Source organism: Pempheris klunzingeri, chromosome 11 (assembly GCF_042242105.1).
Source record: "Pempheris klunzingeri isolate RE-2024b chromosome 11, fPemKlu1.hap1, whole genome shotgun sequence".
Lineage (NCBI taxonomy): Eukaryota > Metazoa > Chordata > Actinopteri > Acropomatiformes > Pempheridae > Pempheris > Pempheris klunzingeri.
This window is the reverse complement of record NC_092022.1, coordinates 20,832,567-20,858,811: the sequence shown is the minus strand read 5'-3', so window position 1 is coordinate 20,858,811 and position 26,245 is coordinate 20,832,567. Positions and strand designations below refer to the sequence as shown.

The 26,245-nt window shown below is 43.6% G+C and overlaps 1 protein-coding gene across 1 annotated transcript in view; it reads right to left on the bottom strand.

Moving 5' to 3' along the window:
- plxna2 (plexin A2) overlaps positions 1 to 26,245 on the bottom strand; it is a 141,269-nt gene that overhangs the window by 34,154 nt on the left and 80,870 nt on the right. Inside the window, exons 5-16 of the mRNA XM_070838899.1 lie at positions 25,696 to 25,819; positions 22,768 to 22,921; positions 20,350 to 20,446; positions 18,226 to 18,340; positions 16,914 to 17,114; positions 16,087 to 16,183; positions 15,570 to 15,769; positions 8,646 to 8,797; positions 5,464 to 5,581; positions 3,530 to 3,666; positions 1,656 to 1,823; positions 206 to 299 (exon numbers count right to left, since the gene is read on the bottom strand). Coding sequence (XP_070695000.1) covers positions 206 to 299; positions 1,656 to 1,823; positions 3,530 to 3,666; positions 5,464 to 5,581; positions 8,646 to 8,797; positions 15,570 to 15,769; positions 16,087 to 16,183; positions 16,914 to 17,114; positions 18,226 to 18,340; positions 20,350 to 20,446; positions 22,768 to 22,921; positions 25,696 to 25,819 — 1,657 coding nt within the window. The remainder of the gene's footprint in view (positions 1 to 205; positions 300 to 1,655; positions 1,824 to 3,529; positions 3,667 to 5,463; positions 5,582 to 8,645; positions 8,798 to 15,569; positions 15,770 to 16,086; positions 16,184 to 16,913; positions 17,115 to 18,225; positions 18,341 to 20,349; positions 20,447 to 22,767; positions 22,922 to 25,695; positions 25,820 to 26,245) is intronic.

Here is a 26,245-nt window from a genome sequence, read left to right as displayed (position 1 = left end):
AAGTTAGGGAAGCATAGAAAGCTGGAGGGGCTGTTAGGAGAGATAGTAGGCCTACTTTTTTTACTCAAGCTAAACATCATTTAGCCTGCTTGTATAGCGGTATTTGGTGAGTCAAGCACGACTGAGTTAGCATGCATTCACCAGCATGTGTATGCAGTAGGTGTATTCATCTCTTTGGCGTATATGACTGTATAGTGGTTCTTACATTGACAGACTCGCGGCCGGCGTATTTGACTCGGATCCTGGGCTCCTGGACCACGTCCAGATTGGTCCCCGTCACCATCAGGGGGGTGTGGCCACTGAGGAAAAACACAAGTTGACACAATTTATTCTACCGGTTTGAATAATTGTGTTTGTCAAACACTCTTTCATTTCTGTATCTTATCTTTTTTTTTTAATTCAAAGGGTGAAAGAAGAGAGAAAAAGATAATGGAAATAGGCAAAATAAATTGAAATAAAGAAAAAGGAATAAAGTAAATAAAAAAGCTAAATAGTTTAAAGGCAATTCTAGACTAAACTTCCTAACTCTGATGTACCTCTTCAGAATATTCGCCATCAGTCGAAAATAAGCGCGTCTAACTGGCTTTCATCCTCAGTTTCTTTGGGGAGATAATAGCCTTTGGAGTGGGGGATGATTAGAGATGCTTTTTAACTGACTTCACTGGCTACAATCAACTGGTGCAGATTTGGGTTTGAAATACCGAGGCAGCTCGCGCATATAAGGATGCAGTGGTGGTCCTGGGCTTCATAACACGGCAGCATAAATACAAAGAAGGCAAACAAAGCGGGAGGAAAACTGCTGGATGTGCGGCTCTCCCTGCAGCTGTTTGGGTTGTTGTTGATGTTCGTTGTTTGTGTTGTTGTTCCTGTTGATGTGGTGTGCCGAATAAAGACGGCAGTTAGGAGTTGGTGCAATAATAAATGTCAGAGAAGCGTGTGCTATTAAGATGTGGGTTCACTGTAATACTGTGGATAGTGAGTTACTCTAGATGGACCTTGTGCTGTCTATAAGGTGATAACATAATATACTGCTGCTCTCTCTCTGTCTAAATACTATCTATCTATCTATCTATCTATAAAGATGACCAATCTGATGCCCTTCCCTGTCCCCGTCTCCCTCCCTCCGTCCTTCCTTTTTTCCCTCTGTGCCATCACACTTCTGCTGCAGTGTTCCCTACACTCCGTCTCTAAGCCCAAGCCATCTGCTGTGGACTCGCACCTCTGATAGCACATTGTTCCACAAAGCCTCCATTTCATCTCCATCCCTCTCTTCCTTTTAATTAGTAGTTTACAGTGCGTGTGTATCTATCTGCCAAAGATGCTCAACAGATGGATCAACACTGAATTCAATGGGAGAATCTCAATCTTAACAGTGCCCGTCCTCTCCAATCTGTGAGCTGTGCCACTTCTATCAGATCCAGACTAATTGGAAGAGAACTGAACAGTAATTGAAAGTGCAATATTGACTCATGTCTGCTTATTGCTACTGGCCTGGACTGGCTGGATATAAAGCTCTGGATGGGAGGAAATCCTCAGTCTGAGTGACTGAAGCCCATGATTGACTGATGAGGATGTGAATAACAAATAACAACTTACAGTCTGTAGAGTGTATATGGTGCAACACACATCCTTCGAGACAGATGTCGTGACTTTACCTTGCAATGCTCCAGTCTGGTTCAATGCGCTGGACAGTGGGGTCTTCTATGTATTCAAAGGTGAGGCTCTCCCTGATTTGGGCGTGGTCCACGCTCACACTGATCTGGACTGGGCCGACCCCAGACAGGGAGGGGGCAGAGTAGCACTGTATCTCCGACATGGTCCGCCTACAAGTGAAGCATGGCAGTAATTATTCAAAACTGTATCAAACAGAGTAACAGGTGTCAGTGTGAAAAGCTAGACGTGAGTGCAGAAAGCACACTCACTTGCATTTAATGTATTTTTGTAACATAGAGCTTCTATCTGGATGAGGGAAAAACACCACCTACAACAGATTATATTATACATTTTGTACTACCTGTCCTGATCTGTAATTATCTTAATTAGAACACAGCAAAGAACAACTAAACCCGTCATTCCGTGGTGAAAATAAATCAGAGCTATAATTACTGCATGGAAGACATTTGTAATACAAAACACCATAAACAGTTGCTTTTGGGAGAATTTTTCAGACTTTTCTAAAACTTCTGATTCTCCTCTTTCTGATTCAGCCACACAAGTCTTAATGACCCAAAGCACATAGAAGTCTATACGCACAAACAGCACCTCCACCGCTGTCACATTCGTCTCTGTGTTTTCCCCTCCCTCTCCATGGCTCACTGTTCTACCTGCCCACCCCCTGAATTTGTCCAAACTCATTAGCAGAGTAGAGCTCGTAGTAGAACCATCCCACCATCCTCCTCTTTCTCTCATGCAAGGAATACAGCAGATAAACACAAACCAGTAATTAGCCCCATATCTCATTAAAGCTGGCTTGACTCCTCAACCTTACAACATTACAGTCAGACTTCTGTGGCAGAGCTTAGACGCCTACAGGGGTAGAAAGTAGAAGGAGGGAGTGTGGGAGCAGCAAGGAGTGAGAAGGAGGGATGGGTGGAGTGAGGGTGGAAGGAAACTGTGAAAGACAAGAGTCAAGAGAATAGAAAAAACAGGGCTGAGTGAGAACAGATGAAAAAATTGATAGAGAGAGAAGGGGGGGCAGGGGGGTTGACTGAAAAAGAAGAAAGATCCATAGGAGCACCAGGTTTTTCTGGAAGCTATTATTACAGGGTTTGATGCAGTAGGTCATCAAAACCTTATTAAGATTTACATAAGTTTGTGACAGAGAGAGAGAGAGGCTTTCCCCTGGGGAATTTCTCCATAATATCAAGTGAAAAAAAATACAAGAACGCAGTGAAATATAGCAGCTTATTTAATGGGAGTAATCCACATCATCTTGGGAACAAGAGCTCTTGTTTTTTTCCTTCTTTCATTTGCTCACAGCATGCCACATATCTAACATTTTATGACAGTGATGTATGTAGCAGCTCAAAAAAGTCAAAGAACCACTGAGTCAAAGAATTGTGATGTTATCTGTATATATCAGAGGCATAAATGTTGTTTCAAAATGCAAATGTAAAAGTTTAATGCATAAAAGATATTAAGAAAAGGTGCTAGCATGACAGAAAAAACGACAATTGGACGATGAAATGTTCCTGCTGATATTCACTTTTTTGTTTTAACACTTTTTTAATCACTTCATGCCGACGACAAATGTCAGCATTCACAGTGAGTGGATTAGTTTCATTTCCTAATATCCACACTGCGCTGCAATGTTGGACCTGTGTACTGTGAAATTCAAAGTTGTGTCTTTCATTTGCACTTGATGTTTTCACCTCATCTCAATGTGCAAGTACAATAAAGAGCCTTTCTCCATGAATAGTTAACGTTAAACAAAAGCCATCATGCAGGCTTTTTTTTTTTTTTTTAGCAAATTAAACTTTATGGGCCACTAATAGCAGCTTAATGCTATGAATAAGGAGGAGAGTCTCACCCAAAGAACTCGCATGTCTGGTTTCCAAACTGAACGTTGACACTGCTGCCGGCGCCAAGGTTTTCCCCCATTATGGTTACTTTGGTGCCCCCAGACTCTGGACCTCTGCTCGGGGACAGACCTGTGATTGTGGGTGTCTACAAAACAGAAATATGCAGAGAAACAGAGGTTAAGGGAGACTGTGAGAGCAAATTAAAGGGAGAGGGAAGGAGCTGGAGGAAAGGACAAAGAAAGAGAGCAAAAGGCAGAGTAAAAGTGGATATTTTCTGGGGTAAAAAGGCCAGCATCTCAGTGGTGCCTCTTGAAACCTTCATGTATTATGGCAGATCCCCAGCAAATTACAGTTATTCATATTGCCAGGCCGACGGCAGTGGAGTGCAGCGCTGGTGGGAGAAAAGAGGATAAAACCTGGAGCTTTTAGAGGCCCTGAGAGATCCTCCTCCATGTTGTACGTTCGCTGGGTTGTGTCTGAGTGAAGCTTTTTAAAGACAGTCTGAAAATAACTAGTGTTTACAGCTGCAGGCAGCTAGCCCGCCGTCACACAGACAGATGGAGAAATATCCAAGCAGACATCCTGTCATAAGGAGAAACACACATGCAGCGGCGCACAAATTCACAGGCACACACATGTACACAGACAAGCATACACGCACCTCTGTGTGCACAAACAGAAAACAACAATTTAAAATCAATTGAATACTCTGTCATTTACGCTGCCCCTTTGCCAAGTGCTCAAGTATTCTGGCTGAAAAAGACAGTCACATAGGGAGTGTGCTTTGTCGGGAAAATTGAAGAACGCTTCAGTGATCGTACATTTTATTTTATTTTTTCTTTCTTAGGTGGCCTACAGTACAAGGGAATTGCAAGTGGCGCCAATTCTCGGCTCTATGAAGTATTCTTTGAGGAATTCCACTGCTTCCCAGAGTAGCAGCTGTAACACTAGTGAGAAAAAAGTAGCTGAGGATACACTACAGAGCCAAGAGCATCACACTGACGAAACTCAAAACTGTCTGCGTAGTGTGACTTCCAGGATGCAGGCTAAGGCAGGTACTCTGAAAACAACATTAGTAATTACTGGCTGCTGTTAATTGTTAAGGGAGTGCTAATTGCGAAGGTGTGAGAGAGCGCAAATGGAAAAGCAGATTATCTGTTAGCTGCAGGCTGGGCAGACGGCAAATGCCAGAGTCGGGGAAATGTGTGTGTGAACGTGCGAGAGCGGGGAGCAGATAATGTTTACCTGTCGAGTTGAGCGCCGATTTCCATTTTAGCGAGTTGTTTGCTCATTTGTCTGTCTTTCTCCCCCTCTCTCTTATGACATGCCCAACAATCCAATCACATTTGATCTGCTTCTATTTCAGACTTTGTACAAGCTATTGCATTTTATTAAAATTTTAGCAATACATGAGACACAGCTAAATTACATGGATACCCCAAAAAAAAGACTCTTCTGAGAATATATTACTATTTCCATCCATTGAGTCATTCTTAGCATTAAACGGCTCAGATAGTGAGTTGTAAAGAATACATTGATTTGCAGAACTGCATAGTACACTAGGCTCTGATAATGTAACTTCATGATCCTATCTCAATAACGTCAAACAGCATCCATAACCAGAGGGCTGCAGAGATCATTAATGAGGACCCTTTGAAAACCTTGTGCTGTTAATGGAAGAATGTTATTTTCCACAATAACAAGTAAGCTTACGGTACACAGAGCTGCTTAATTACACTGTTGGTAGGCATGGCAACTCACAAAACATTATTTGCCTGTGGCGCATAAACAATTACTTTGCAAGAAAATACAAATCACATTTAATTGAAACAACTGTATATTTTGTATCACTCAGTGCTGCTCTTCAATTTGTCCTACGCTAAGCGCAACACCGTTACAAAATATACATTAGATGTGGATATAGAGGACTGTGCAGCCATACCACAAAGGAGTAGAGTTGCGCGGAGCGAGCCCTCAGTTCTGGTCTGCACTCTCCAACACACAGCTGGACTGGACCAGGTCTACTGTCAGCAGGCGCTGGATCCATCTCACATACAATCCTAAAAAAAAAAAAAAGTAACTCATTAAAATTACTGTACATAACAAATATTTACCTTTTATTAGAAGCAAAAGATACTCACAGCTATTTGTAAAATGTCATTAGTACTGGAGAGAATCCAATCATTCTTAAAAAATAACTTGAAACTTGAACTTGAAGTTGTCTATATGTTTAAAGTTGGGGGAAAGTAATCAAAACACCTCTCTGCTTGATATCGATTTATCTTCCGCTCTAAATGCAATCTTCTTTTGTTGTCTCACTCATTTCATTACGGGACACATCCAGACATCGACCAGGATGCCCCCCCCCCTCCGACGACAGTCTTTAAATCCTCCTGAGCAATGTAAATTTTGCACCAACAACCGGGCCCCTGACTGTGCTGGTGCTGTGCCAGTTGTCTAATGTAAATCACGCAAGCGGGATCAATACGGCTTTATCATACCATGTGATCAGGTGTCACACAGCGCTGCAGGTGACTAGATCAAATGACATAATAAAACGAGGACGTCTATTGATCGGTGGTGCCAGGGAGTAATAAAGTACAAGAAGCAATCACAGTGTGGAAAGAGAGACAGAATATGTGGCGAGGCAGATGGCAGGGGCAGGCAGGAGTGGAGCAGATGAAGCAGAGCAGACGTATCACTTCTCCAGCGCTGATCATCTGAATTACAACAAATGACTCTGGGAGCTTTGTTAGAAGAACTATGTGGAAGAGAGTGGCTAAAGGAGGATTTACTCACTGACAGAACTGACATTTTCTTCTCACCAGGCCTCAGAGAAACAGACTTACTTCCACACACAAAGGTCTACTGTGCTGGTCCATTGTGAAGCAGCATGTTTATGGAAATATGTTTGGCTTTTCAAAACTGAACACTCAATTGTATCTCCTGGGTCTCCATCAAGAGGCCTGCTCTTTTTTGTGGAACCTGAGGGTTACTTTTAAACTGAATTCTTACTAATGAGGACTCAATTTAGCCACTACAAAAACACTGCAGAGGAGCATCAGCCCCTCAGAAAACGGTACATTCGGAGTGCCGAAAAACACAAAAGTTGCGACTTTTTCTTCAAAGCAGAAGTGGCTTTCACACAGTCCTCTGAAGTCGTCACATAAAAGACACATAAATATGTATGCTTTTTTTCCTCTTTTTTTGTCCGATCCAGTCCAGCCCATCATAGGAAGCCTGGTGACTGAATTAAGACTCGGAGCAAACAGCAACAGTCAGATAAGAACATGTAAGGACATGGATATAATGAACTGAGAGCAAATGTGACCCCAAAAGGCTCTGAATAATAGTCCAGCTCAGAACATCATGAAGACTCCAACTCATTCAAAGTTCAACTAAGGGGGTCATAGGTTAGTTTTTTAATTTCGTTCAGCCTATTTTTTTTTTTTTTACATGCTGTATAAATGAATTCTCTAACTTGTCCCCAATTGGATTAAAGTGCTGTCAGATCAGTGCGCTACTGACAAATTGTCCCCTACAGCCAAGTGGCACATAGTGAATTTTAATTACAAGTGCCCAGTAAAGACCAAGGAACCACAGACATACTGTACCTCATATTTTTCAAATACCACCATAAGAAGGAAACAACTGGATTAAAACAGCAAAATAACCAGTAAGTTAGAATCAATTTTGCAAGCGCATGTATGTGTGAGTATGTGTGTGACATATGTATAGTAACAGTACTATAAGTGTGTGAGTTACAACAATGGTGCAGTGCTGAGCTGTTCTCTTTCTGAGGGCAGAAGTAGGCCAAGGAAAGAATTAGGGTTAAAGGCTCCTCTGAGAGCCATGACTGTGATAGCCTGTGTGCATGTGTGTGTGTGTGTGTGTGTGTGCATGGGTGTATGTGTGTCAGCTGTGCCTCAGTGCCTCAGCTATACATTGAAAACTTAACACTATTCTCTAACTGAGTCCAAGTCAGTGGAGAATTTCACACTTGCAGAAATGCAGGCTGACTGTCATCCCTAAAAAAAAACTCTCAAACCATTAATATAGCTGTAGGAATATGTGGTGTACATATATATGTATAGAATATGTTTTCTTTTTTTTCCTCATGGTGTATTGATTTCCATGGTGCAATTCTTTATCCTATTGTAGCTACATAATAATTGTTTTTGTGTTAACTGTGCAGCACCCTTCAAAAATTAATATAGGATTATATTTTTTCATATAGAATTACATTCCCTCCTCTAACAAAGCTCAATACCCAAAGGCAATCCAACTAAATACTAATCCAAATATGTTGATATAAATGTATATTTAGGGTAAAGCATCTTAGCAGCATGTGTGTATATCCTTGCCTTGAGGTCTGTGAGGTCTGCATCGCCTGGGCAGGTTAAACAACCGTAAGGCAACGAGTTTCTCACTCTACACACGTCCGTGTGTCTAGCCGAGGGGGAGATGATCAAGTTGCGAAGTATGGGCAACATTAGTTCAGGGTGAACAGGACAGGCTTTAGCGTGATGTATGCACAGCATGGGACAATTAGGGAGGTAAACACAAGTAAACACACACAGCTGTTGAGGGATTGTTGTTGACTAGATGAGCTACAGAGGGAGAACTGGGCTAGTGTGCTGCAGGGGGGGGAACAACAATGTCAGGGCCAGACTGTCTGGACCTGCTCCAGTCTTCATTAAGGCAGAGATGGTGGGGGAAGCAGCTTTCTGTCACAATCCACATATATTGATCAGAGTGTGTTAGCTGTTACACCCCATACATACAGAAATGTATCAAAATCACAGTCTACACAGTCTTATGAGTTTTACTAAACGATTTAATGCATATTTATTATCTTATAACTCTGTATTGAGTTTCCTATCAGGAGATTTGGCAAACCACTTGTATTGTTTACTAATTGTGGTAATTAATAATAATTAAAACATGTTCCATGCTGCGTTGTGACCAATATAAACCTTTTCCCATCTGCTTTCAGTTAACTTAATGGAAGAATCAGTCTTCAAATAATACAAGCTGTTTCCTGGAAAGCATTCATTGAAATGTGACTAATAACAATAGTGTTGAAATAACGATGCTAGTGCCCGTCCTGTTCGTGTGACTTACTGTTCAGCGATGATATAGCCCTCCTCCACGGGCGTACACCTCACCCCTGCCACCTCCACATTGCCCACCATGTCCGAGAAGGCCAGACCAAGGTTCGTGCCATGGATGGTCACCCTCGTGCCTCCCTCTGGAGGTCCTGCCACGGGGGTCACCTGCAGCCAAAGTCAGGGAGAAACTCGTAAATATTTTTGATGAAACAACAACAACAAAAATGTTCTTCTCTTCAGTCACTGACCTGTTTTGAATTCATAAATGGGAACAGGTTTCTATGGATGCTCAAGGGTAAATATGCTCTTACAGTCCAGGTGGCTGTAAAAGCAATTAAGAGCACTCCCACTCCAGCATCCACAGAATGTCAGAACATGCCATGAGTCATTGTGCCAGCAGCGTGCTCTAATCACAACGGCGGCTAATATTTTGCGCTCTTCCTGTCGAAATGTGGCATCACATCCGTACGCACGACCACACGTACAGACCACACTTTCAAACTTCATTTTCCTCTACAATCCTCTTCCTATAAACCACACAGTGGCAAATCCAATAAAATAAACTGCACAATAAAGAAAATGGGATGGATTATTAACATTCTGGATGGACGCCTGCTCAGAAACTACTGCTGTTGCCATGGATGATAAATCTAACAAGGAGCCATATTAATGCTTTGTGCAGACCACCTACTCATAAAATACAATATGGCTGCCCAGCATGACCTTGGCACAGGGTGGCACTCTGCCTTCTGTGCTGCAGAGCCCTGTTGGGGCTCCGACCTGGCCTTCATCCAGCCCTTTAAACAAGAGAGGAGAAGAGGAGGAGGAGGAGGAGGAGGAGGAGGAAAACAGAGTGAGAGCAAGGGAGAGAGAGAAAAAAGTGAAAGGAGATAAAGAAAGACCAAGAGAGTAGACAATGCTTTTTGGTGGACGGGGAAGTAAAAGGAGATCGAGGAGACTAAGAAAGAGGAGGGCAGTTGGGAGGAGGTGACTGTCACTTTGCTGTGTGGAGCTGCTAGCGCTATGTAAACAATCAATATGCTATTACTGGCCATCCAAGCAGACGTGGAAAAAAAAAAAAACAACAGTCGGTTGTGCCCGCTTACTGAGCCGCAAAGCTCCACGTGATGGAGACCCTTCAAGTACACCCTCCCCTCCCTACCCCCGACACCCACTAGGGCATTGCGGCTTCCCTGTGGGACATCGGCATTGTAATCTAGATTCAGTGGACATTAATTGCTCTGGATGTAAAGTAAGTGTGTCACTGCACCGCCTGAGGGGTCTGAATACATGAATCTTTTAGCACTGCTTGGGCATGCAGGGTATAGAGTGGGGGAAAACATAATGGCTAAATATATCCATGTCAGGCGATGGCAGCAGCTATTCGAGTAGACTTAGTGATGGTTACATAAGCAATGTAAGGGCCTGAGAGAGAAAAAGAGAGAGACGAAGATAGAGAGGGAACAGGAGACTATAAGACTGTAAGACTATGAGAGTGAAACAAATAGAGAGCAGAGGAAAGAGAAAGGAACTGAAAGGAAGAAGAGAGCAGAGAAAATGGGATGAGCAGCAGAGGGAATGTGGATGCCACTCTGTTCGGTCCTATCAGCCATGATGGATGACAAGGTAAGGCAGGGATGCTGACAGGACAGCAGCGCTGTATCACAGATGGGCATGCTAAAAGCTTGGGAGGCCTCCTCCGTCTACCCTTGAGGCTGAGATGGAGCCCTTCCCACGGTGGACCAAGCACAGGAAGATGGTCTAATCCGTGCATGAAACCCATTTGACTGAGCTCCCCATTGGCAGATAGAGCCTTGATTCATCAGAGGATCATAGAGAAACCACCACTTCAAAGGCTCAGGCCACTGATGTCTCCAGGCAGGGAGGCGTGAGAGAAGTGCTGCTCTTTGTCTATGTCTGTGTATCTTCCAAAAACAACTGAACTAAATCTATAAAGGACCCTACTTGTACTTGAGAGTAGAGTTGGACTGCCGGTAAACCACAATCTAATGACTTTTGCAGACCGGACGGAACACACTGCAGTCCTGCACTGTAGATAATCCCTAGAGGGACGGAGTTTGTCTTTATATTTCACTGCAACATCCTCTTCTGTGCATCTCTTTTCCTCCTTTTGCTTTCTGTCTTTCATCATCTCGTCTCCCTCAGGCTAGGTGACACATCCTCCTCCTCCACCAGCTCGCTTGTTTGTCTTAACATACAGACTTTGTGAGGGAAGAGAGGAAGCTTCATTGGACATGCATGCGCACCCTGCCGCCCTTACTCCCCCTGTTCCCACCCAGTGCTGCCATGCCATGCTCCCTGTGTAATCCTTTTAGGGAGCACTGCTGCTGCCCTGCCTGGCATTGTCACACTGTCAATAGAGGGTAATTCCCAACAAACAGCCAGCTTGCACACCACACTCCCGGCTCCCGCTCTTGTGCTTTCTGTAGCATAATCTATTTCTCCAGCTCAAGGCATTAGAGTATTGGCTACTTACCACCACCATTTCCTTAGACATTCTGCAGGATTTGGCAACAGCCATAGAAGGACTAAAGAGGGGAGAGATGGCCTAAATTCAGAAGAGATGTATTCGAATCCAAACAAAAGAAAGGGTCTCTTTTGGGAAGATGACCTGCTAGATTGAGCAAAAGAAAAACTACGAAGACAGAGCGAAATGGCCCTCAATGTGAACAGCCTGGGGATGTCTGTCAGTGTGGTGTTGACTTATTCATCTGAAGTAATGGAGGGGAAAGTTGTGCTGATGCAGCCATGGCTAAACTCAATACATACAGCACAGAGCAATACACCGCCCCGGCTGCCTTCAGGGTATGCAAGCCTAGCATGTCACTGTAACTACAGCAGCTGACCGAGCTGAATGACATTCTCCAAGACAATTCAGAGCTAATAATGTTTAATCACCCCATATACTGTTAAAATATACAACGGCAGCATTTTTACTTTATATTCTCTATCATCAACCTTACATACACACATTTGTTACAACAGGGTTTTATCTCCTTTAAGCTCTAAGGAGATTCTCCCAGAATTACACTACACGACAGCAGATGCATTTCCATTCTGGCCATAGCTGGATATTTTGCTTTTGAAATTAAATAGCCCTTGATACAATTTAGGCACTCGCAGCTAATCTCTTTGTCTTTGGACTCTGCTCAGACTAATTCGAGCATGTCACATTTAATTGTGAGTAGCATTTAATGGGCTTGATAAAACCCCACTGATCTCTTGTTCTCGAACAAACTACATCCTAAATACTTTATGGGGTCTTAAATGTCTTGTAGTCAGGCGAGAGATACGAGTCATGATGAAAAGGACTTTTTGGTGGATGAAGAGGAGAAAACAGGAGACGAAATGGTGGCATAAGCGATACATTTGTGGATGGCTGAGTTTTCTTCAGTGAGTACACCGACGCCGTGTGTTCAAACAAGCCACTTATTGCAAGGTAAGGAGTGTGTTGGCATCAAATTCATGGCTGTCTGGCTAAAGACTCACTTTACTGTGCAGTATTTTGTTTTTCCTTCCATTGGCTGGTTTAATGAAGGGAAACACACGTACAATAGAGCAGCTCTCTCATGGTTACAGCAGTGAGGGGAGTGCAGTTGTACAATGATACCGACTGACAGGCCCACCATCCCAGTGGGGTTCAAAATATCAACAATAAGCTTGCATACACTGTGTGAGGGAGAAAGGAAGAGAGGAGTCCTACAGTTTTTCTATCCTAAGGCACCAGCTAGATGTTTATATTCACTGTCACTGGGAGGCAGGGAAGCCTCTTTGCTATACTGTAAACTCATACAAAGCCATGGCCAAAGCCTATTGAGGAGACATCTTTCATATGCCCATCCAGCTCCCAGCTTCATTTGATGTCGCTCCCTCTGCTGTTAGCAGGGGCTTACATCTCTTCAATATTAATGGCCCATGGTGGGAGGCACCATGGCACTTAATAGAAACATTAATTATTCAAAAGGCCTATCTTGTGGTAGGCACATCTACTAATGTGCTAGTATGTATACAAATCAGCTCATGATGGGGGCTTTGGTGCATACAATCAAAACCAAATTTATTAATAAATTCAGCCCACCAGGGGGATGTCTGCTTCTTAAAGAAACTGTAATCACAGAAAGACGAAGGGGGTAGGGCGCGGCACAAACGAACGCCGACATCACCGGCAATGAAGAGGAGAAATGTTGGTGTGTCTGAGTGTGTCTGAAGTACGTGCTCATGTGAATCATCTAAATTAAAGCAGAGTTAGTTTTGCCACCTACAGCTGTAAACAGACCTGAGTTCAGAAAGGCCGCAGGGGCTCCATTTCCCTCTTCTCTACCCCCCCCCCCCCCCCATCCTTCATTCTTCCCACCTTTTCGTGGTTCAGCTCCTCTGCTCCATCTTTTGTTCTCTCCGTTGCCTCGTCTCACTCCAATCAAACCCTCCATAATCCTCTTGCTCTCATTCACAATTTCAACATTATCCATCTCCAGATCTTGAGGAAAAGATTCACCCATTAACTCTGACTCTTTGGAAGGAATTATTTATAATCATTTTACTATATTTGTGTGAGAACAACTTTTTAGGCAGAATGCCTTTTGACAGCTCCCCTGCAACATTTAACTCGCTGCATCGATCTTTGGCTTACTCACTGTATGAAGTTGGAAAGAGCTTCGGTAATACGTTTTTTTCCTACTCAAGCTGACATCTCTACCACTGAATATAAGCAGCTGTGGAATGTGGACAAATTGGTGTGTATTTGCCTTCCATATTTAATGGGTTTCGGCCTGTTGACCGTGAGCAGGTCTGTATGCCCTTACTGTGAGTCTGACACATAAACCTGATGTTCCCTTTAGATATTTGCCATGAAATATTGTTGTAGCTCTTCTGGAAATATCTTGAGGTGATATCTTGTTAGCTGAAACAGGATAGGAGTCATGATCAATACACCGTTGGACAATTGGACAACAGATGGATCCAATATTTCCAATATTTATTTTTAAGTATACAGTAAGTATACTTTTCTTCGTGCTGTTCATTTCATACTTTCAAGTGTGCCAAAGCACCTGCCTCACAGATAAACAATGAGCATTTTAAATTATTTCGCCAGTTTTTACAATTAACTAATGAAAAAACAACAGCACCTACACACCCTTCTTGCAATGTTAAGCCTTTTGCTGAGCATCTCCCATTTTTTTGTCCCTTAGTCCCTGTAGAGTGACAGATGAAGGTCTGAGCAAGTGGTGGTCTTGGTAATCGCATACTGTGATCATAACAGTAATGAAAACACAGAGGGGAATGACATACGCCCCGCTGGATGGCAATGAGCATGTGCCATATAGAATGACAAACTGAAAGCATAATGGAGTTACACAAGAGCATAATTTAATTCACCAAGATGAGTCAGAGATAGTGATACACAAAGACAGACAGACAGTAACAGATAGGGAGAGGGATGGAGATGAAGAATTAAAAAGAAGTAGGGATGGCCGCCTCCTTCATCCTGCCTCTCTTTTTCTGCCTTATCTGCATACAGTATAGCAAATCAATTAACCAAGTCGTTAACTTCACTTTTTAATTGGCTGGAGTTGGATGTGAGTATGCGGTGGAGGAAAGAGAAGCCAAATGAATCAATGTGGAGGTAGAGGGGTCTGGTAGGTTAACCACAATGCACTGGTGCGTTACCAAGCCTAATTAAATAGTATGTCCTCCCGGTCTGACTCCCCCGTGACAGCAAACGCACCAGGCGGGATGAGAGTGTGGCCTGAGCAAGCAAAAGGAAAACAAATAAGCACTTCCAGGTCACAACCATGGTGTTGCAGAGGTGGAGGACATCCGGCCATTGGGCTGGGATGTTGCAAAGTCTGAGAACGCTCAGAGAGTGGGAGATAAAACAAAGGAGAACCACACATACACCTCCTTGTTATTTCTATTAATATAGATATAACTGTAATACCTGTAACTGTTAGTTAGCTATAACTGGAATAACTACTTAATTATTCAAAGAGGTTATATTTCTTTTATTTGAGTGTTTTTCTTTTATATGGTTCCCTTTATAACATTTGTCAGTGTCAACGTTACTTTCAAAGAGCTGGAATAACCTTGTGAAAAGACAAAAAGATATCAAAACCTATGAGCAGGCATCGGTGCATACTGCACAAAGCGAAGGCACATGTCAAAGAGACCTTTGAGGCCTTTAAAACTGAATATCTCTGATTCACTGTGTGTGTGTGTGTGTGTGTGTTGTGTCTGTGTATGTATGGGTCCTTGCCCTTGGAAAATCCCTGAAGGTAAGAAAAACTCTCACATGAATGTATACCAGCGAGTACACATTCAGTTACATCTTCACATACAATACTGTGGTGCTCTTAAGAAAAAACAGCCAACAACTTCTCTCTCAATTAGAGAAAGACATGCCAACAGAAAAAGTCTGAACATTTACATGTCTGTAGACATAAGGTGGCCCCCAGCACTCCGTGGAGCTTCTTTGTGTCTCATTTTCATTCTTCTTGGGTCCAGAGGAAAACAGAGCTTCTCATGCAGTACCTCACAATGACACTTCATTGTCAGGAGCCCTACCAGTCTCTTAAGGACTCTGGTGTTAGTATTAGTGTTATAACTCTTTCAAGAAATTAAGCATGCCAAGACAGGACTTTATAATCTGGGTTTACTGCGCTTTAGTGCTTATGATGTCCTGTAGTGAACTCAAACTCTTAAACTTTGTAATAGCATCACCAATGATAATGCCTTATCAAGCTGCTACAAGCTGGTAACTTTAACTTTGAGTGTAGTTAGTATCTGCTGAGTTCCTCATCATCCTCTAAGTAGAACAAGGCCCAGATGCAGCATTGCAGTAGCTGATAACTGCACATTGATTGGAGCTGGATGTGTGTGGGCAGGCAAGATGGACAGGCAGAGGATTATGGGTACTGACCTCAGTGATGCGTGGGTTGGTGCACTTAACATTCTTAGTGGACAGGTTCAACCAGCGGGTGGTGTAAGGATTGATGGGAGGGCAGTGGTGCCGCAGGGTGCACTTTCCCTCTCCGCTGCACCAGCCACACTGGAACTTCCTCTCTGCCTTCAGACACATGCCGCAGCTGTCCCTCTGGGCTGCACACTTGTACAGGTGCACTGTGGGACACGGGAAGCAGTGGGGATATACTATGAACACACAACAACTGAGAAACCTGCAAAATATCTGGAGAGTATTTTGTATTTAAGGCAAACAGCCAGCAGGTTAGCTGTGAGTGAAACACCTCCACAGGCTTGCTTCTTTTTTTATCTCCAATAACCCATATTTTAAGATACACCTGTGATTAACATACCGTATGTATATGTCCATACCCACAGTAAACCCAGAGAGAGATAAGCAAAATGTTGGAGAGTGTTAGATTTGTCCATCTTTATCCTGTTTGCCACACGTTGACAGCAGCATCTCATGTTCTTACCTTGGATATTCTCCGGGTTATCAATTATGAAGTTTCCGTTCCACACCACCGAGAAATCCACAGGCAGCTCACTGATTTTCATTCCCTCATACAGATACTAGAGGCCAAGGATGGTGAGAAACAGAACAGGGTGAAGGAGATAGAGAGATGGGGAGTGAGGGTAGAACAGACAGAAAGAGAGAAGGGTTTCAATGGGAGGTTTGGGAATTTGAATTCCCATGATTCCTTGTAGATGCAGTACTATGTCCTTCCAATGTTACCCTGAAGTTACATCATCTCCTCATCAGAGAGCTGACAAAGTGAGAAGCCACAAGAAATGGGACAGCGGAGCAGAAGCTTCAGCTTCCCCTCTGGCCTTTAGAGATGCTGTCCTTAACTGCCTCCTCTGCCCTTAATTCCAGCCTGGCTTTCACCGTGCAAGTGTGTGCATTTGTCTGTGTGTGTGTGTGTGTGTGTGTGAGTGAGAGAAGAAAAGCTGGAGAGGAGGGTAAAATGTCTTCGGTTCCTCTGGGAATATACTGTGGAAGTCAGGGTCTGCTTGACTGGAGGACAGAGCCGTGCTGCAGTCTTCACCAGTGTAATAACCTAGGCTGCACCTACTGTGTCCTCACTGACTCCATGACACACATGCGTACACAAACACCCACACTGTGGCAATGTGCAATGGCTCAACCTATATAATTACCATTGTACAGTTTCTGATTTCTATATACTTAATGTGTAATTTGTCAAATACATGATAAATTACAAAAATCACACACGCACAAATAATGCATTACCTATTACACCTAATCTGGCACACTCTGGGCTAGCGCCACCCAACCTACCGAGCTGTTCTGGCACTGCACGCTGGAGCTGTTGAAGCGGAGGGCGGTGACTCGGTGGTTGACCCCCTGGATGTGCAGGACACACTCGTAGCCTCGCTGGCCAGACTGGGGCTGCGGCAGATTTCTGGCCTTCAGGGTGATAGGCTTCACCTCGCCCGCTGGGATTAGAATCTCCTCAGAGCGCACTAGCTGGGGACAGTCCTGAGGGAAACAGGCACAGGGTAGTGTGCGCACGTCAGCGCCAACAAAATAGAAAAACAAAAATGGTGTTTGGGCCGCTTGCGAGAGGCAGCACAGTTGAGAGTGATGAACAGGAAGGATGGGAAGAGGCAAGCATTGCAGTATGATTAGTGCAGCTACAGTTAGAATTTTGAAAGTGACTCCTATGACCTTGGAAAGCTCTGAGTGCTGAAGAACTGGTTATCAAGAGTGGAAATATGCGAAGAGAATGATTCAATGAGTGCTCAGAGGTTTACAGTTTGAGGCAGCAGCTGCTAGAACTATAATGTGAGAGCAATATTTGCATGATGAAAGCTATCACAGCAGCATCACACGCTGAGGCTTCGGTCTTGGTGGCCTTCAGCCTTTCATATCCATAAATAAACCTGATTTTATATTATATAGTGATCTGATCACAGCTTTATCTCGCAGGATAAACCTACTAAAGCAGCTGCTATCAGTGCTTATAGACAGAGGGAGGCTGTTATTTATTTATCAAACTGATCTAATTAATGTGCGAGTTCCAAATATGGATGAACTGAATGACTACGTCCGCTTTGGTGTTACCAGCATATCCATACTGTAGCTTTAGACCCAAAGGAGCATTTAACACACTTTGATGTTCAGTACTAGCAAATAAGTTTAGGGAAACAAATATTGCCTGTGTGCATAGGCAGAGCCACGTGGAAACCGACATACACAAATATTTCAAGCAGTTTGCATCTACTGCACATGATTCTCTGGGTCAGAGCGATCCTGTGTCATTGTTAAGACACGCTAAGCTCAATAACTCCAGAGATAATGGAGTGTTAATTGCTACTGCAGAGAACAAGAACTCTGAGAGAGAAATGCCAATTTGGAAATAGAGGAGCTTAGATGGCTGTCTTTCTGAAGACATGCCCCGAGGCTGACACAGTGCTGGAACACAAAGCTGGATGCAGGCAGAAGGAAACAGAGAGAGAGAGAGAGAGAGAGAGAGAGAGAGAGAGAGAGAGAGAGAGAGAGAGAGAGAGAGAGAGAGGACAGGAAAAGTTGTGCTACCAAGCTTGCTTATAGGCATGTATGCGTTTGTGCATGTGTGTGTTCCACCAACCTCGGAGGCGTTGACTCGTCCCTCCTGGAAGGAACAGCTGGAGGGGTCATGGGTACATAAGTTGCGGTACTTGCACCAGTGGCAGCGGAAGGCACTGTTTACACATGACAGACACCTGCGTGGACACACACACACACACACATATGCACACACACACACACACACACACACACGGAGGGGGAGAGTCAGGAAAAAGCAGCGCAGTCAAGGAGAGGCAGCGAGTTTGCCAAAGTGGGGGAAGTGCCACAGAGGAAATGAGTTCAGATCCCAAGTGGGCACCTGCTGTTGTTGTGCCCTTGTGGTTGGCACGGTCCCTAATAGCTGCTGGGCCAAGTTCTCCCTGCATATATTTTCTACTGCCATATATTAATACTGCATGTCATGTGTGAATGGTGGGCTGCATATTAGCCCTCATAACCAGAATCAGATGGAGAAAGAGAGACAGGGAGCGAGAGACTGGAGGAACGTTGAGTAATGAGGACAAATAAGACATTGGCACAGCTTGATCCTGCAATTACCATTAGCCCTGCATTGTTGGAGTGTCGCTGTAATAACCAGCTGTTAGGTGTGTGTTTGTGTGTGAGCATTTTTGCATGTAAAGTATGTAAGCGTGACTTTTCATATGTATGTGTCTTTCTGCGGTACCTACTGTGCTGCCAGTGGTAATCAGATCCTAAAGGAACACGGTAATATAATATTCTATTACAAGTAAAAGTCCTGCGATCACACTTAATTATTACTAGAGAGAAATTACTAGTCAGATTTCTACTTCAGTAGAGCAGTTCAGTAAATGTACTTTGAAGCATTGTGCACTGGTTACATGGGTGAATGAATGGAGAGATGAGCAAGCGCAAGAGCAGACAGGAAAACAAGAAGAAGTGACAGCCTGAGGCTACAGAGCATGACACCCTCTGTATGTTGCCATCGCAAAGACAGCACACAATGCGCTTTTAATTGATTGCGATGGCATTTACTACATGTATGTGTATGTGTATTCAGAGAGTGCGTTGTGGTTGCACTTAGCTCTCTCTCTTTCTTTCTTTTCTCCCCTCTCTTTTGAAATAAGGGTGAGTTATGCATACTTGCTTATTGTGAAATATTCATCAGTGCAAAAGCAGTGGAGGAATCTCTGACAAGCACACCAATTCAGTAGAATAGGGCTGATTCACCTTCTGGCAAATAGATTGTACAGTATGTGTGTGCGAGGGAGAGAAAGACAGAGCACGAGTTGGCATCAGAGTGTGCGAGGGAGAGCGTAAGCCCTTTTCAAGTGTATGCATCGTTTTTTGTGTGCTGGAGTGTGTGTGTGGCTGTGTGTGTAAGTATGTTTGTCGTTGCCGATTAACTGAGCTGATGTGAGAGCTGGTAATTGCTTTCTGTGCTACTCAGACAGGGTTCTCCTCAGACAGCAGACAGCCATATGAAGCTATAGGGCACTGTGTGTGTGAATGTGCGCATCTGTGTGAGAGAGCGATGCGGAGAGAGAAGGACGCAGAATAACGCTGCCTGCAATATTCCAGCAAAGGAGACAATGGCTACAGCAGTTTGTTTTAATATTGAGGGGATAGTAAAAGGGTAATATGACATGCTACAACTCCTGCATCCCTGCTAGCATCACTTCTGTGATATCCTCAGTCTCCCGCTCTCCATTTAGTGATATTCCCAAGTCAGCAAGGCCTTTGGATCTAGCACAAACAGAATCTGCCACACTGGAATGAAACTGGCAATTGCAGAGGCACCGCCGACACTCCGAGATCTCCAATCCAGGGATTCAATTCAACATCATTCAATCAGGGATACACACGGCATGAAAACAGGCATGAAATCCTTACTAAAGACCTGCTAGGCAGAAAGCTGCATGTTTTGTATTGCAGCGTGTCTGATAAGAAGGCTTCATTAGCGAAAGAGCACAGAAACTTCCTGTTGAGGTGTTCAGGGAGCAGCCAGCGATCAGATTACATTAGTCTTTAGAGGGGATATTTTTAGGGGACTGGGGACGGCTAAGGTTGAGGACAAATTGTAACTAATTCCCAGAACATTGATCCAGTGGTTTTGGGCAGCAAGTCTGAGGCATTGTTTTTGTAAATGAGAAGAGAATGAATGGGCTCTGAGAGAGATACTCACAGTTGGTGGACGCTGCAGTTGTAAAACTTGACCTCTGTGCTGATAAGCATCTGACCAGTCTCCTTAGAATTGAGCCTCAACTCAACGCCTGACCAATCTGAAAGGGAGGAGACAAGAGATGAACAGTTATTGCATTGTCATGCATTATTACAGTGCATTCCTTTCAGCTCTACATGATTTTGCATGGTTGTGAACAGCAGAAATCATTAAATCTTGTGCTGATTAGTTTGTTATGTGCTGGTGATGTTGGCATACAAATGTACAAAATGTACAAAAGATAGCTAGAAAGGTACCATTTCTTGCATAGTGTTGAATATAGGCATGATAATTTAAAAGAAACACTGGTGTGAATATATATGTAGATAAAACTGTAATCACACACAGAGCTATTTAATCTGATCATGTTTTATATTCCTACATTTTGCTGAACAGAGTTCTGGCTATGCTTCTGTTCTCTGTAAAAACAGCCTCTTATCTCTCCCCATGAGAATACAGACTCCATAAATGTGAGTGTGTGTATGTGTTTGTATGTGTGTAGAGCAGCCTGAATTTCAGATGACATTCAGTGTGTAGGAGGCTTGAATGACCCTGCGTGCCCCGTTCTCTCCACAGCACCTGTTGGGAATCAGGCTCTGTTTCACACAAGCCTGTTTAGCAGGCAGGCTAGGCTCATAGCTGACTTCTACCACTGCACGTTGTCTCACAGGATCTGGCAAACAAAATGGTACAAAGTTCCTGTCCACACAAAACCTCCTGTAGGATTTATTTTTCCTTGGTGGAGAAGAGTGCCAGCTATTTTCTCCATTTTATTTTCAGGCTCAGCATCAGTCCTCACAGTCGTGTCCTAAGATCTCCTTTTGCTACTTTACTTCTGTTTTAATTTCTCCTCTCTATTTTATCTTCTCCACTTTTAATATAATTTCCTCCTCTCCTCTCCTCTCCTCTCCTCTCCTCTCCTCTCCTCTCCTCTCCTCTCCTCTCCTCTCCTCTCCTCTCCGCAGGTCATCACCACTGCACAATCGATGTTGATGTGCAACAGATAGAGAGGCTTGCTAGGGGACAGGAGATGGAGGAGGATAGTGGAGAGGTCAGGATGAAGTGGCCCCAGGGGAATGGATGTGGAGTAAAAAAAAAAAAATTGAGGTATAAACAGCTGGGAGAGGCAACGAAAGAGGAGGGAGGAAGGAGGAAAGTGGTCAAAGGGGAGCAGGGAGGGGGTGGAGAGGAAGGATGGATGGATGGATGGATAGCTAGATGGATGGGAGGAAGGGCTTACGGGGGGGATTGAATGACATTTACCTAGGGGAGAACATTCATATTAGTTCCTGATGCACCACTCCCCATGGGAGCTCTGGGCAAACAGGGCTGTCATTTACTCACAGGGAGGAGGATTACCAGACCCCCAAAACACACAGTGGTTTCCTCACACGGCACATAATATATTATTCAGGGTGTTTGGTTTTGTCACCCTGCAGCCATCTTGGCTTGTAAACAACAGGTATTTGTCATCAAACAACAGGTGTTAGGATTCATAATGATATATATGTTTGCTAATAAATAAATGCCAGATCCACTGTGGTATATCCATGGAAATATGCTGGAAGGATGCTTGAAAGGTCATGAGATTTCTATGAATAGTATATTAGACGTGACTTGCATATCTTTACTCCAGAGCCTAAAAGTCATCTTAGGCAGTGTTTAAATATGTTCTACTCAATTATAAATATGGTCTACTCTACATTTTGTGCGATGAGGTAAAAAATGGCCGATTGGATGTTTTGCCCTTTGCTACTATATTTTTCATTACTACGATAAATAATAACATCATTTATAATATGTTTTTTCTTCTTCAGGTATCACTCAGAAACAAACAGCAGAGTGGCTCCCTGTGCCTCGACTATGCTGAGACACTAATCTACCACATCAACTTGTCATCGCTTTAACCGAACCATCGGTGAACCTGCCTGTTTGACCAGTGCCTATTAGCCCTGTCTGAGGGCGGTAATGTAGTGAGCTGCAGCTCAGCCACAGGCCAGGGGACCTCAGTCTGATCCTCCATCAGCTCTAATGGGGCCTGGCCTTGTGTGTAGCACACTTCATGGACAGACAACTGATCCTGGATCAGTGGGAGCTTGTTACGTAGACGGTACCTGCTTAAACCTGGAGTGTTGAATCAATAAAGATGTTTCAGAGTGTGTGTCTGTGCAGATGAACAGTCAGCTTAGTGCAGCATAAATAGCAGAAAGAGAGCGACCACAGGGAATCCTACAAAGGTTGTGTTTAGACTTGTAAAGGCCATGATCAGATCAGTGTACTGTGGACTACATAGCAAAATCACTTTTTTTTTTTGAAAGCAAACCATTTATCAGTTTGTGTTCAACGAATAATAGTGTTTGTGTGTTTGTTTGTGACATCTACCTTGGTCTGTGGGGATGAGGGGGACATCCTTGGCGGCAGGAGACACACAGAGTATCTGATTGCCATTGACCTGCCCCTCCACCTCCGTTAGGTTGCCAAAGGAGCAGGTGATGCCTACAGAAAGGTCTGGAACGTGGGTCACCTTCACCAGCAGCTGTACAAAGGGTGGGGGCACATGACAACAATGTTTATGCTGTATTATGTGACAAAGCTTGTCACATAATTTGTCATAATTTGAACATGGATCAAAATGGGCATATATGTTATATTAACAAAGAAATTAGCATCTTTGGAAATGATTAGATATAACGGGGTAGGGAAAAGTTGAAAAACATAGTAGCTTGAATGCAGCAGCGTAATAAGCTATGAACAGAATGGAAAAAGGACACACTCCTGCTGGCAAAGCTGTCCATCCACTTTGCCAAGAAATGTTGCTCTGACTTGTTATCAATGCCAACGATATGAAAATAAGGCTGTCTTCTGATCTAAATCTTCCATTTGAGTGCAGAGGATATCATTCCAGAAGCAGAGACAGACATCGTGATCCAGTCAAAGGTCAGCGCATAAAACTGCATAACAGAGGTTGGAATAAAACGGTCATTTCTTCTCCAATTTTATTTTTGCTTTCTCTCTCTCTCTCTCTCTCTCTCTCTCTCTCTCTCTCTCTCTCTCTCTCTCTCTCAGCCCCTCACAAGGACACATCGACACATGAAACACACGAAAAGATAATAAAATAAAAACAACACACACTTATGCACAATGTGTAGTACATATGGAATATAACACACACTTACAGATGCACATAGAGGCGTTTGAAGTCATTCTCCAGAGAGAGCGGTGACACCGGGGCTGGAGCGTTCAGCTGCTCTGCCTATAAATAAAAGTATTCTGCGCACAGGGTGTGCGATCTGGCTCTCCAGCCAAGAGAGGCAGCCTGGATAATTATGGCATTTCACAGCCTTGTTCCATTAGCTGTTATTTTTGGGCCATACCGTTTGAAGTTTCTCTTTGTTTTATCTGCCTCTCACTAAACACCGCGGGGCTACTGGGACAGGCAAGGCAGCTGAGCAGCTTAACTGTAGGCCTTTCAAGAGATGCTGACTGTCTCAGTAGCTGACTACACTGCCTCCCTCGTTAGCTGGCTTACTCTGCTACTCATTGAGAGGATGGATGATTTCTTTCTTTTTTTTTTTCTGCTGAGGACCTCTCGTCTTCTGCTGTTTTACTTTCCCCGTGTTTGTGTTGCTTCACCCTAAGGTGTGTCAGAGAGATCCTTGATTACAGCAATCACGGCAATCAATGTCTTTTGTTCAATGCCGAATTCCCTGAGTAACCTCTCACATTAATTAGCTCTCATCGCTCTGTCAAGGCACACATATGCCGATAAACACTGAACATTTGCTCACGCACACGCGAGCAAATACGCAGCCTGCACAGAGACAGCAAGGCTGCTACCAAAAGGAAGCTTGTCTCAGAGTGTTAAGCCTTTGCTCTTTTTGCGCTCCTGTCCTCCCCGATGACGGCGGTGGTGAGTGTTTTTGCAGCTTGGCAGCAACAACCAGCCTAATTGGTGGCACAGTTTTAATAAAGGTAATTTGATTGTTTTCTTTTCTGTGTTTCTGTTGCTCCCGGTGCCCACATGAAGAGGCTGTGTTGTCATGGAGATAGATGTCTGCCTCTGTAGGATTTTGAATTTGCGGGTGCTTTTGCGGATGGTCTGGTGGGATGACCCCGTTGCTGGTATGGTAATATGGAAACGAACATAACTGCTAACATGTTGTCTGATAAACTGCTGTTCGTAAACTGGACAACAGGGTGAGGTCTACTGAAAGCGAGTTTGAGATATCATGCGATGCAGGCTGAGTCACTGTCAGAGCTACGGGCACACTGAGCAGAGTTTTTGTGATCTTTCGCCACTCAGATTAAAGGTCATCTTACCCAAAATACAAGGAAAATGCCATGTGCCTGTGTATCAAACCGGGGTATTGATGTGCAATTTGAAGGGGTCTGGAGTAGTCTGCCGTAGTTATGTCTGTCATCATCCCATTACCGCAGAGCTTAGTAGCACTTGGATTGTAGGACCAAATTGCCGAAATATTACATCTGTGACCTTGTTGTGAGCACATTCACCTGGAATTATATTCTACGAAAGTACGCCAAATCTCTCTCTAAACAGAAGTGAAGTGTGCCAGTACTTACGGATTTGAAGTGCGTCCTTGTACTGCACAGTAGATGTAAATACAGAGCACACAAAGCACCACTAATAGCTCAGCTAAGAATAACACTGCATATTTAGATCTACATCTTCTCTTGTTTGAATTTGAATTCTATCATATCTAAATCTATGCAAATACAAAGTGTATCTAGAATACATGTTCTCTTTTGTGCCTTGGATAAACTGACCCTTTAACAGTATCTAAAGAAATAAAGTGTGTCAACACATGTACACGGGCAGCATCCACCAAAACTTGGACAAGCAGAGCTTTTTCACTGTTTTGGCTCAGTCCATGTGGAAATACTCCACTATACTCAGCTGCACTCTGACAACTCTAACACCTACACACCCACCCACACAAACATGTCTTGGCACATATATTGACTGCTCTGTACCGAGTGAGCATATGCACGCTGAAACGCCCACATAGAGCTCTTATGAACCTTCCCATCTAATGTTTATGCATCAAGCACAATCAAGACTAGGCGAACTGCTATGCAGGATCATTTAAAATCTTCTGCCTCTGTACGTGGGTAGGGAATATGTAAATGGGAGCTAATCTTTCATTGTAATGTGTGCAAGTAGTGGGAGAGTAGCAAGTAGTGAGATTGCAATTGTTTGTCATTTTGTGAGAGTGTGTGAACTATATGTAGGAGTGTGTGTGTGTGTGTGTGTGTGTGTGTGTGTGTGTGTGTGTGTGTGTGCAAACTTACAGGTACGCTGGGCTCTGACACCGCAATGCTGTCTGGGTACACGGTAGCCTTCACACACTGATTGAGAGAGGCGGCAAAACGGTACGGCTCATCTGCACGCTCACACCGGTTCCTCTGAGAGCAGCTAAAGAGAGAGGGACAGAGAAACAAGGTGGTTACTGGTGTTTATTTTCCAACAGGAATAAAAAGAAAAAGAGAGGCTACCCGGAGCTATTATAGCCCTGAGAAATTCTGGAAAAAGTTATTAGATTACACTGTTACAAGAGTAGGGAGGAAAAAATAAGTAGCCCAATGAATTAATGAATTCCAGAAAAGCCAATGCCAAAGTTAGACGGGTGATCCTGGTAAGAAAACATTATCAATAAAGCAGAAGAAAGGCATGAGAGCAATGAACCAGTAACTACAATAGTGATAGAAATATAGTATACTATTGTTACAATAAATCCTGCAATCAAAACGCTGCGTGACAATTTAAGTTGGGGGTGAAAAAAAGACAAATTGCCGGTGTTGCGACAGAAATTAAAACCCTGTCCAACAACAGAATGAAGGG